The sequence below is a fragment of the Coregonus lavaretus genome (assembly GCF_964263955.1).
Source record: "Coregonus lavaretus genome assembly, chromosome: 21".
NCBI lineage: Eukaryota > Metazoa > Chordata > Actinopteri > Salmoniformes > Salmonidae > Coregonus > Coregonus lavaretus.
In genome coordinates this window covers 12,859,521-12,873,182 of record NC_140008.1, presented here as the reverse complement: position 1 = coordinate 12,873,182, position 13,662 = coordinate 12,859,521, and the positions used below count along the sequence as shown (strand labels likewise).

The following is a 13,662-nucleotide window of genomic DNA, read 5'->3' as shown; positions in this document are numbered from 1 at the left end:
CAAGCTAACGTTAGCTGATGCCTCTTCAACAAGAAGCAACTGTGACAACATTGATCCTAAGATCAAAAAGTCAACTTTCACATAGAACAAAATCCACAATCCACCCCTCCCAGATCCGTGATCAGATCCATGACCAAAGCATTGCATTTCAATTTAGCCCAAAGGCAGGTTCTATTGAAAACTCCCCCGGCGCCACAGACACCATCCAACCAGCCATCCACACACACATAGAGATAGCCAGCGGCTCCCAAAATACAACTCATGTGGCAAGCTCCAGCAATAAACTTTCCCATTGAGGAAAATCCACAATCCACACATCTAAAGAAAACCTGGCTCCTTTCTCCGAAATGCCACCAGATCCATGATCGATCAAATACATGGCCGAAGCTTCGGATTTCGGTTAGTTTTCCTCATCAATCTACACACAATATCCCTCAATGACAAAGCAAAAACAGGTTTTTAGAAATGTTAGCTAAAATAAAATAAATTGAAATATCACATTTTCATAAGTATTCAGACCCTTTACTCAGTACTTTGTTGAAGAACCTTTGGCAGCGATTACAGCCTCAAGTCTTCTTGGGTATGACGCTACAAGCTTTGCACACCTGTATTTGGGGAGTTTCTCCCATTCTTCTCTGCAGATTCTGTCAGGTTGGATGGGGAGCGACGTTGCACACTCAAGGACATTCAGATACTTGTCCAGAAGCCACTCCTGCGTTGTCTAGGCTGTGTGCTTAGGGTCGTTGTCCTGTTGGAAGGTGAACCTTCGCCCCAGTCTGAGGTCCTGGGCAGGTTTCATCAAGGATCTCTCTGTACTTTGCTCCATTCATCTTTGCCCCGATCCTGACTAGTCTCCCAGTTCCTGCCGCTGAAAAATATCCCCACAGCATGATGGTGTCACCACCATACTTCACCGTAGGGATGGTGCCATGTTTCCTCAAAATGTGACGCTTGGCATTCAGGCCAAATAGTTCAATCTTGGTTTCATCAGACCAGAGAATCTTGTTTCTCATGGTCTGAGAGTCCTTTAGGTGCCTTTTGGCAAACTCCAAGCGGGCTGTCATGTGCCTTTTACTGAGGAGTGGCTTCCGTCTGGCTGCAGAGATAGTTGTCCTTCTGGAAGATTCTCCCATCTCTACAGAGGAACTCTGGAGCTCTGTCAGAGTGACCATTGGGTTCTTGGTCACCTCCCTGACCAAGGCCCATCTCCCCGGATTGCTCAGTTTGGCCGGGCAGCCAGCTCTAGGAAGAGTCTTGGTGGTTTCAAATGTCTTCCATTTAAGAATGATGGAGGCCACTGTGTTCTTGGGGACCTTCAATGCTGCAGAAATGTTTTGCTACCCTTCCCCAAATCTGTGCCTCGACATAATCCTGTCTCGGAGCTCTACGGACAATTCCTTCGACCTCATGGCTTGGTTTTTGCTCTGACATGCACTGTCAACTATGGGACCTTAGACAGGTGTGTGTTTTTTCAAATCATGTCCAATCAATTGAGTTTATCACAGGTGGACTCCAATCAAGTTAAGTCAAGGGGTCTGAATACTTTCCGAAGGCACTGTAGGGAAAGAGATCAGATACATTTTGTTAATTTAATTGCATTTAGTTGATAACCATTATATATTTTTACCATCTTAGGTTGTTATGTTAGGTGCCTGTCCTAATATAAGTGGAAGATGGAATGTGTGCCTGGTGTTTTTTGCCCTGCTACAGTCTGGTCTCACGCCTCATCTCTTCTGTTCCTCAGATAAACTCATCAGAGAGTTGTTGTTTGAACTTTGTCTGCATTTTAAATGGCCTTCCACTGGACTCTTTTTCATATTTTACATAGAAGCTTTCAAAAAAAGACAGTTTGCATCCATATGCATAAGTCTGACACATCAGCTCAGAAGCAAAGATGAAAGGACTTGGTCTCCCAGGTGACTTGGCTGGTCTGTGAGGGCTGTTTTTTGCTATTGGGTTTGTTTTGTGTGTTTGTATTTGTTTGTGTGTGTGCGTGAGTGTAAGATTGGGCATAACGTATTAGGTATAACGTATTGGGCATAACCCCAAGGCTGTTTGGCTCAGTCATCTGTCTATATTATTACTCCATGCTAGTTGTGAATGACACACACATATCCTCTATTCCAATGACCTTGGCACGCTCATTTTCTACCTCTTTGCACCTGCCAACGCCACTCTCCTCTAAGTGTATTCCTGGAACCATCCTCCCCAGACACCAGCTTACCAGATCATCAAATTTGATTTATTTAAAAAAATGTTTTTATTTAATTTTATTTAACCTTTATTTTGACAGGGAGTCATGCTGAGACCAAGGTCTCTTTTACAGATGAGCCCTGTACACACATTAATACACATCTATTACACATCAATATACACTATACACATCAATTAGACTTCAATATACACATCAATACACACTATACACATCAATTACACATCTATATTCACTATACACATCAATAACACTTCAATATACACATCAATATTCACATAATGTCAAGTGGTAGCCATGAACTGTGTCATGTTAACACTGTAGGACAGTGTTTCCCATAGGGCTATTTCAATATGTAGCCTACTGTATCAATCAATCAATGATTCATTTGTTCATGCCATCACACAGCATACGAGACATTCGTGCTTTGAAATGCAATCAAGCATTTTAGTTTTAAAATTAAATAACAAAGGAAGCTTTGAATAATTAGCCTAAACAATAAATAAAACTGCAATTCACGAATGCATGCAACTGATTTTAGTCTGCTGTAATAAAGGTTTTATATATAGATATTTTTTTGTTAGAACAGACTCTCTGGTACACTTATTTATTTAGTGTTGTTTACACTGTTCCAAATGGTCAGAAAAAGTAATAATATTGTAATCTAACAGCAACTGTTTGGCACACATAATACTCACACAACGTTTGCTTCTATACCCCCTTTTCTTGATTTCCAGTAGTTTCCACAACTAAGTCAGATGTCTTCCACAGATCTGACTTCCCCTTTCCCTCCTGAGCGACCAGTAAACATTTGTCCGTTTCGAGTTTCTTTTTCATGTCCTCCGCATTCATTTTGCTGTCATGTGTTACTGTGTTTGGAGTTTGTTATAACCAATTTATTGATGTGATTATGGTCAGGCCCTATTGGTCACATGCATGCGATACTTACATGTTTCACGTAAAGAGAGCAAGGGTTGAGGGAATAGGGAATGTTTTTCCTAAACAAATTAGGGATTTCGGTAACAGAACTTTTCAGTCAGAAACAAGTAAGAAACTAAATGGAAGAAATGATGTTGCAGCTTCTGCATGGACAGCACAATAAACACTTGCTGTGCTGTGGTGCCTTTTCGCTGCCGTATGGAGGAGAGCGCGATAACTTGCACCAGTCACACAGGCACTCGCTGTCATTTTTCTTTAACACAGTGTGACCATCGGGCTCTTTCTTGAGTCATTTGTGTGTCTTAATTATTTAATCAAACAGTGTGCTTAAAACATCAGACAAGCTCAGTGCATTTGTAGTTGATTTTATTTGAACTCATAGGGTGTGTCTGTCTATCTATCTATGGAAAAAATAACTTTAAACATTTAGACCAATCGATTGGTCGAAAGAACAGGACGACTCTCGGTTGACCAAGATTTTTTTTAGTCGGGGACAGCCCTAGTTTCACAACTCCGGTCCTCGAGTACCCCCAACAGTACATATTTTTGTTGTGGCCCCGGACAAGCACACCTGATTCAACTTGTCAACTAATCACCAAGCCCTTGACAAGTTGAATCCGGTGTTTTTGTCCGGGGCTACAACTAAAATGTGTTCTGTTGGAGGTACTGGAGGACCGGAGTTGGTGTAGGATATAACACCCAGATCACTGCAGAACACCCAGTAGTCTGATTGTGTTATGAGTTAGGCGATGGTCTCCGTGCCTCAGAGAACCTCCATCTCATCCCAGTTAGATCTTCCATAACACCCAACCCCTCTCAGGAGGGACACTATACTAAAGCACAACAACTAGCTAATTCCTCTTCATACACTCCCTCCCTGCATTCTAGTGAGTGCATTAAAAACACAATTCCAATCCCTTTCCTGTGCCTTGGCCTTCGTCTCCTCCATAATGCCCCTCCATTCACAGTCACGTAGTGCCATTCTTCACCCCATCATTTCCCCCATAAACACTGACTCCAAATCAAAAGGCAAGCATCACGAACCCAGGAAACTGATGCATATTTCATAGGAACCCCTATTGAAGTCAGAAGAATGGAAAGCAATGGGAGCAATCCACATACAGAGTAGAGTTCTATTGCTGCAAATGTTGATCATTATCTCTGTTGTGACTCAGGGAACTGAGAAATACAGTACTTATACAGAGGTTTTGAGGATGGAGGAGAAAAGGCAGTGACAGTTATCTGAGTTGTAAACTATACAGCACTGTACCCAATAGTTATGGTTGTGTTTGTCTGAGCTAGGGGGAAACAGTGCCTATAGAGTGCTTATTTGGCACAGAGGAATCTATGTGCTGTCTGTGGATTGTGCAGTTTAAGGGATCGCCACAGAAATGAGGCCAATTTGCTCTCCTCCCCTCCTAGAATAACTCACTCTAGCTGGGCAATCTACTGTCCCCTCCTTCAGCTTGGCTCTGGGGCGTCTGGGAAGGTTGAATGATTGTACTGTAATGGCTTCAATACACTTACTCCAGCAATTGCCAGGGTGAAGTTTATATTTTTAATGTATGATGTGATAGACAAGTTTTTTCTTCACAATACTGATGAATCTGTGTCAAAGATTACACATTTGACTTGTGACCATCGTATGGGATAAACCTAAGCAGTGATGATAACCCAAGATCTCACCACCGTGGATTCCAAACCGATGATAATCCAAGATCTCACCACCGTGGATTCCAAACTGAAGGACACAAAAAGAAGCAGTAGTCGTTTGTCTGTATGTCGGAAAGAGAAATGTCAAACCATATCTGCCGCAAATATCTCTTTGCTCTCCTAATATCCCCATCCATCAAGGTTTAATCTCATTGGTAAATTTGTGTAGTCTGTCTTTGTATATCTCTGGCTCATCTGTCACTGTGATGTAGTGCTTTCCATATCCCTCATCTTGCTCTGGAGCCATCTGACTAAAGAGCTGTCCCGATGGGAGCCCAAACATGTCACCTGCAATGGATCTCTTCCCTTCTATCCTCTGGGAATAATGCAATTACTCTAAAGGGCCTCTGTTTCCTGCTTCCTCCGCCACACTGATCCTCAACACGGGGGCCCCACAGGGGTGTGTGCGCAGCCCCCTCCTGTACTCCCTGTTCACCCATGACTGTGTGGCCACGCACGTCTCCAACTCAATCATCAAGTTTGCTGATGACAACAGTGGTAGGCCTCATAAGCAACAACGATGAGACAGCCTACAGGGAGTACGAATGAAAATGTATGCACTCCCTACTGTAAGTCGCTCTGGATAAGAGCGTCTGCTAAATGACCAAATTTAAACATACATTTAAAAAAGTCAAATGTAGGAGGTGAAAGCCCTGGCAGAGTGGTGTCAGGAAAATAACCTCTCCCTCAACATCAACAAAATGAAGGATCTGATCGGGGACTACAGGAGACAGCAGAGAGAAGACACCCCCATCCATATCGATGGGGCCGCAGTGGAGAGGATCAAAAGCTTCAAGTTCCTTGGCGTGCACATCACTGGCAACCTGAAATGGTCCCTTCACACAGACAGCGTGGTGAAGAAGGCGCAAAAGTGCCTCTTCAACCTCAGGAGGCTGAAGAAATTTGTCTTGGCCCCGAAGATGCTCACAAACTTCTACAGATCATTGAGAGAATCTTGTAAGGCTGTATCACCACCTGGTATCGCAATGCACCGTCCGCAACCGCAGGGCTCTCCAGAGGGTGGTGCAGTCAGCCCAACGCAGCACTGGGGCACACTGCCTGCCCTCCAGGACATCTACAGCACCCGGTGTCACTGGAAGGTTAAGAAGATAATCAAGGACCTCTGCCACCTGAGCCACGGCCTGTTCACCCCGCTCCCATCTAGAAGGCTGAGAGTACAGGTGCATCAAAGCTGGGACCGAGAGACTGAGAAAGAAGCTTCTATCTCCAGGCCATCAGACTTTTAAACAGTCACCACTAGCCTCAGTTCTAGCCGGCTGCCACCCGGCACTCTACCCTGCACCTTAGAGACTGCTGCGCTATGTACAAGAAAAAGCCATATCTCAGACTGCCTATCTTAATCTTTTCTTTTTATTGGCCAGTCTGAGATATGGTTTTTTCTTTGCAACTCTGCCTAGAAGGTCAACATTCCAGAGTCACCTCTTCACTGTTGACGTTGAGACTGGTGTTTTGCGGGTACTATCTAATGAAGCTGCCAGTTGAAGACCTGTGAGGCGTCTGTTTCTCAAACTAGACACTAATGTATTTGTCCTCTTGCTCAGTTGTGCACCGGGGCCTCCCACTCCTCTTTCTATTCTGGTTAGAGCCAGTTTGCGCTGTTCTGTGAAGGGAGTAGTACACAGCGTTGTACGAGATCTTCAGTTTCTTGGCAACTTCTCGCATGGAATAGCCTTAATTTCTCAGAACAAGAATAGACTGACGAGTTTCAGAAGAAAGTTATTTGTTTCTGGCCATTTTGAGCCTGTAATCGAACCCACAATTGCTGATGCTCCAGATACTCAACTAGTCTCAAGAAGGCCAGTTTTATTGCTTCTTTAATCAGCACAACAGTTTTCAGCTGTGCTAACATAATTGCAAAAGGGTTTTCTAATGATCAATTAGCCTTTTAAAATGATAAACTTGGATTAGCAAACACAATGTGCCATTGGAACACAGGACTGATGGTTGCTGATAATGGGCCTCTGTACGCCTATTTAGATATTCCATTAAAAAACAGCCGTTTCTAGCTACAATAGCCATTTACAACATTAACAATGTCTACACTGTATTTCTGATCAATTTGATGTTACTTTAAAATACAAAAAAATAGCTTTTCTTTCGAAAACAAGGACATTTCTAAGTGACCCCAAACTTTTTAACGGTAGTGTATATTTATACAGTTGAAGTCGGAAGTTTACATACACCTTAGCCAAAAACATTTAAACTCAGTTTTTCACAATTCCTGACAGTTAATCCTAATAAAAATTCCCTGTTTTAGGTCAGTTAGGATCACCACTTTATTTTAAGAATGTGAAATGTCAGAATAATAGTAGAGAGAATAATTTATTTTCTGCTTTTATTTAATCACATTCCCAGTGGGTCAGAAGTTTACATACACTCAATTAGTATTTGGTAGCATTGCCTTAAAATTGTTTAAATTGGATCAAACGTTTCAGGTAGCCTTCCACAAACTTTCCACAATAAGTGGGGTGAATTTTGGCCCATTCCTCCTGACAGAGCTGGTGTAACTGAGTCAGGTTTGTAGGCCACCTTGCTCACACATGCTTTTTCAGTTCTGCCCACAACTTTTCTATAGGATTGAGGTCAGGGCTTTGTGATGGCCACTCCAATACCTTGACTTTGTTGTCCTTAAGCCATTTTGCCACAACTTTGGAAGTATGCTTGGGGTTATTGTAGGCGGTCTCGTCATTGTTGGTAATCAAGCCTACTACTGTTGTGTCATCTGCAAACTTGATGATTGAGTTGGAGGTGTGCTTGGCCACGCAGTAAAGTACGTTCATCTCTAGGAGACAGAACGCGTCTCCTTCCTGAGCGGTATGATGGCTGCGTGGTCCCATGGTGTTTATACTTGTGTACTTAGTGGGGAGAACAAGTATTTGATACACTACCGATTTTGCAGGTTTTCCTACTTACAAAGCATGTAGAGATCTGTAATTTTTATCATAGGTACACTTCAACTGTGAGAGACGGAATCAAAAACAAAAATCCAGAAAATCACATTGTATGATTTTTAAGTAATTAATTTGCATTTTATTGCATGACATAATATTTGATACATCAGAAAAGCAGAACTTAATATTTGGTACAGAAACCTTTGTTTGCAATTACAGAGATCATACGTTTCCTGTAGGTCTTGACCAGGTTTGCACACACTGCAGCAGGGATTTTGGCCCATTCCTCCATACAGACCTTATCCAGATCCTTCAGGTTTCGGGGCTGTCGCTGGGCAATACGGACTTTCAGCTCCCTCCAAAGATTTTCTATTGGGTTCAGGTCTGGAGACTGGCTAGGCCACTCCAGGACCTTGAGATGCTTCTTACGAAGCCACTCCTTAGTTGCCCTGGCTGTGTGTTTCGGGTCGTTGTCATGCTGGAAGACCCAGTCACGACCCATCTTCAATGCTCTTACTTAGGGAAGGAGGTTGTTGGCCAAGATCTCGCGATACATGGCCCCATCCATCCTCCCCTCAATACGGTGCAGTCGTCCTGTCCCCTTTCCAGAAAAGCATCCCCAAAGAATGATGTTTCCACCTCCATGCTTCACGGTTGGGATGGTGTTCTTGGGGTTGTACTCATCCTTCTTCTTCCTCCAAACACGGCGAGTGGAGTTTAGACCAAAAAGCTATATTTTTGTCTCATCAGACCACATGACCTTCTCCCATTCCTCCTCTGGATCATCCAGATGGTCATTGGCAAACTTCAGACGGGCCTGGACATGCGCTGGCTTGAACAGGGGGACCTTGCGTGCGCTGCAGGATTTTAATCCATGACGGCGTAGTGTGTTACTAATGGTTTTCTTTGAGACTGTGGTCCCAGCTCTCTTCAGGTCATTGACCAGGTCCTGCCGTGTAGTTCTGGGCTGATCCCTCACCTTCCTCATGATCATTGATGCCCCACGAGGTGAGATCTTGCATGGAGCCCCAGACCGAGGGTGATTGACCGTCATCTTGAACTTCTTCCATTTTCTAATAATTGCGGCAACAGTTGTTGCCTCTTCACCAAGCTGCTTGCCTATTGTCCTGTAGCCCATCCCAGCCTTGTGCAGGTCTACAATTTTATCCCTGATGTCCTTACACAGCTCTCTGGTCTTGGCCATTGTGGAGAGGTTGGAGTCTGTTTGATTGAGTGTGTGGACAGGTGTCTTTTATACAGGTAACGAGTTCAAACAGGTGCAGTTAATACAGGTAATTTTTTACATTTACATTTTAGTCATTTAGCAGACGCTCTTATCCAGAGCGACTTACAGTTAGTGAGTGCATTCATTATTTTTTTTATATATTTTTTTCATACTGGCCCTCCTGTTCTCCATCCTATGAGTGGAGAACAGGAGGGCTTCTTAAAGAAAAACTAACAGGTCTGTGAGAGCCGGAATTCTTACTGGTTGGTAGGTGATCAAATACTTATGTCATGCAATAAAATGCAAATGAATTACTTAAAAAAGATTCCGTCTCTCACAGTTGAAGTGTACCTATGATAAAAATTACAGACCTCTACATGCTTTGTAAGTAGGAAAACCTGCAAAATCGGCAGTGTATCAAATACTTGTTCTCCCCACTGTATCTATTTGGACAATTTGCACATTCGGATTGAAATTACTATTAATTAATATCATCACCCCTTTTGAGTTTCTTTGCCCATGGGCAAAGAAACTCAACTTCTTTGCCGTCATCCCAGTGATCGGCATCCCACCCCCGTCCCTCCGGATCCCTAGGGCCCCGAGAGGCCAGGACCCATCCATCGAAAACAGCAGCAGTGCCACCCACAAAACAGAAGCAGGTTAACCGCCAAAAGCATTTCCAATGCTGTCACCTCAATATATATATATATATATATATATATATATATATAACTATTTAAAAATATATCTATTCAAATATCTTGCATATCTTATTTTCCATCATTATCAATTAATATGCATAATAATGTCAGCAGTTCATGCGTAGGATTTTAACATATAACCCGGATTGCCATTGTATTACATTTCATTTTTGACAAGCAATTATTATTTTAGCAAACAATTATTGTGGTTCATCCTATATTCTCCCTAACATCCTTACCCCCTTGCAACAGATGTGGGATAAACACACACGCACATACTCACATACTCTAACACACTCAACCCCTTTCCTCCACAATCAACCATAAAATCAGATGCTCAATGGTTGTTACATCCCAGAGCCCAACTCAAGAAAGGACCTGATTTACGAATGCATATACATTTACAGCTGATTGAGAAAGCATGCAAGATTGAGCAGAAATTGAAAATAATGTGAGATTTGATTCATCTATTTAATCTATGTCAAGTCCTAGCTGATGGAGATCAGATCCACGCTCTTCACCTGAGACACAAACACTCTGGTCCCCCGTTGTAACCATTTTCCCCAAGCATCTCCGTGCAGTCAGACCTTTGATTATTTTGTGCCACCTGGGCCACAATATAAGCCCCCTCTCTGATTGTCCGAGTGTGACCCCCTCCCCATGGGTTACTGCAGCCAGTGTTGCCAGCACTGCCACTATCTGGGTGGGGGTACCCCACCGGAATCCCCACCGGCTAGGTACAAGGTCGTCAAGGTTCTCATTAGCAGCTTTGAGAATTTCCTTGTATATAATGCTCTCCCATCAGGGGGCTCTGGCTTTGTAGGACCAACCCTGCCAGGCAGGCTCAGAATCTTGAGGGGGTGGTGCTGCTCAAGTAGGTCTCTGACCTGTTTTGGCTGCATATAGGCACTCACAGCAGGTCCATAAAACAGATGGGGACTTCTCTTTGGTGTATGGGTCGCTCAGGTGGGTGTCTAGGATATAGGGTTGGGGATCGTTCCATCATGATAGGACAATACAAATTATATATTAGATGTATACTATACTTAAAAATGTATATCCTTCATCTGCACAAAATTGAAAGCTCTCTCTCACAACACCTGCTCACAGACACATGTTGGTTCTGGGATATGCAACCATTTCCTTTCTCACTCACTTAACGCCACACTTATTCAAACACCAAAACGCACACCACGCCTTCCATCACAATTCATCCACACATACCCACATACTGTGCCTTCTATGTCTTCTGTTTGCTATGTTTTTATCTCCACTATGTTGATTGAGTACTTGTGTTCTAATTTAGTTGTATTTGAAGATGTATTATTTAGCTTGTTATCTTTTCTTGTAATACTGTCTTATCCCTTTATAAATTACTATACCTACTATAAATATGTTTTATTATTACAATCCATACCATGGCTAGTATTGGGTGTTCCATTATTTGACTCCTCTATTAGAACTTTCAGAATAGCCATGGAGTAGTCTTTGTGTCGCGGAACATTTGGTTGTCAATTTACAGTTTATCAACAACGAGAGCAACACGCTTCCCTTTTAATCTGTTTTCCTTGAAGATTGGGTACAGAACTTTGCGCCGTTCTGCAATCTCCCTCGGGAACTGATCATTCATGCCTATTTTTGTGCCAGCAAGTATTTTTCCTAGGCTTTTAACCATTACTTTGTCCTTAAAAAAGGCAAATTTGGCAACGATTGGACGCTCATATCTCTGCCCTCTTTGTCCGAAACGGTGTACACATTCGAGTTGGATTTTATCGACAGCCTCGAGTGGAATCTGCAGCGCTGTAAGAAAGAAGTCCCTCACTATTATTTCTGTAATCTCTCCCTCCTTTTCCTGGATACCCGTAAGTACTAGATTTTCTCTAGTTTGTATATCTAGTAAGGCTTCTTTCAGAAAGTTGTTCTCCTTTTTAAGTTCCTTAACATCCGTTTCCATCCTAGTGACTGTCCCTTTTAGTTTTTTTGTATCGCTCTCCATTATCGCAACTTTTCCGTCACTCATTTCCAGACTCGCCTTCAACTCTTTTACATCATTACTGACCAACTCCAGTATGCCCAGTTTGTCACACTGTTTTGGTTACTACATGATTCCATATGTGCTATTTCATAGTTTTAATGTCTTCACTATTATTCTACAATATAAAAAATAGTAAAAATAAAGAAAAGCCCTTGAATGAGTAGGTGTGTCCAAAGTACTTTTGACTGGTACTGTATATGTATATGTGTGTGTGTGTGTATATATATATATATATATATATATATATATATATATATATATATATATATATATATATATATATATATATATTCTGGTATATATTCTGGTCTCTGGATGCATATTTCTTAATTTCACAGACCCCAAAGCAAATCAGGGGGAGAAAAATATATTTATTCAAAGAGAACAAATCATAGTTGTTATGCTGGAAAGTAGATGGTAGATGTTCATTTTCCCCTGTCCTCAATGTTTCTCCACTGAACAAAGAGATAGGATGTAGTTTATACCCAAGTCTAGCCTGTGGTTGACCAATTAGAATTCCTTGGAATAAAATTGGGCCAATGGCCAAATACCAAATATCCCGTTTCAGGCTCAATGTATAGACAATTTGGACCAATGAGAACTTGTCACATGTAGCTATGAGTCCCGGACTGGAACCCCATACACCGATTCTAAACAGATGTTGAACTGAAAAACAACTATTTCCATTAATCGTTAATTCCCTCTTGACCTCTAGTCCTCTACGTAGTGTATTTATCTTAGAATATTCTTACAAGACCAATAAAATGTTATTTTATTTTATTCCTGCTTCCTGCCGCTTTTAAGTGACTCTGCCAGAGGAGCCATGTTAGCCTGGAGACCGTGCTTCTTCTTCTTCATTGTGCTTGTACACTCACAAAAAACACACAGGCAAGTGCATGCAAGTAGACTTGCAGCAAACATGTCACACACACGCATGCTCGTGTAGCTCGCGTGGTGCCAACTGATAAGACTCTTCAGGAGGGCAGTCACGTGTGCTAGCAAGGCAGAGGTCCAGGGTTCGAGCCTCAGTGTGAGGAGGTGGTATTCGCCAAATCAGGAGGAAGTGGTACTCGCCAAATCAGGAGGAGGTGGTACTCGCCAAATCAGGTGGAAGTGGTACTCGCCAAATTAGGAGGAAGTGGTACTCGCCAAATCAGGAGGAAGTGGTACTCGCTAAGCAAGCAGCGTCCTTTACACTCGCACACACACACTAACCTTCTGTTAATCCATGGCCAGGTGCTAAACCCGTCAGAGAGGTGCGGGGGGCTGCCTTAATCGACGTCCACGTCATCAGGACCTGTGGAGCAGTTGTTGTTGGGGGTTACCTGCCTTGCTCAAGGGCAGAACGGCAAATTGTTCCACCTTGTCGGCTCGGGGATTCGAACCAGAGACCTTTGACATTATAAGACACCAATTATTGGGAGAACAATACTGTCTGGTTCCGTTTGTCTCTGAAAGAACATTGGATGCAGAACGTGCATTGATACAAACAAGACAAACACGTAGGCTATCACAATAGACCGCCATTCCACGTTTCATATTGCACATTTACAATAATGTGTAAAAAAGAAAAGAGATTGCTCACTATGCAGCCAGTCAGAGAGGACTGTGCTTGCCGCTGGCCTTTCAAAGCTCTAGAGAGCTGCCCTTTCACTTGAAGATAGTGCAACATCCACTTGATCTGAGTTACAGCCTAGCTTCCCAGCCCTATAAAAGCAATTAGAGCCTGGCTTTTAAAGAGCAGCCCAGTGGAGATTGAGAGATACTAACGGGCTCAGAGGCTTTATCGGCTGTTTTAGAGTAAAAGTCCCTCCACTCTTGTTTTGATCACACTGTGCCTTATAAACCCATAAACTCACCCCATGTTTCACACCTTCAACTGAGCAGTGGATGGAGGCTAGTGTTTCTAAGGACTGAGTCCTGTT

At 42.7% G+C, this 13,662-nt stretch overlaps 1 protein-coding gene across 1 annotated transcript in view; it reads right to left on the bottom strand.

Annotated features, from left to right (window-relative positions):
• The window catches only part of LOC311148767 (voltage-dependent calcium channel subunit alpha-2/delta-4-like), a gene marked incomplete at both ends in the record, with an annotated part of 96,880 nt that overhangs the window by 23,620 nt on the left and 59,598 nt on the right, over positions 1-13,662 (bottom strand). Inside the window, one exon of the mRNA XM_084185732.1 lies at positions 4,838-4,892. Coding sequence (XP_084041858.1) covers positions 4,838-4,892 — 55 coding nt within the window. The remainder of the gene's footprint in view (positions 1-4,837; positions 4,893-13,662) is intronic.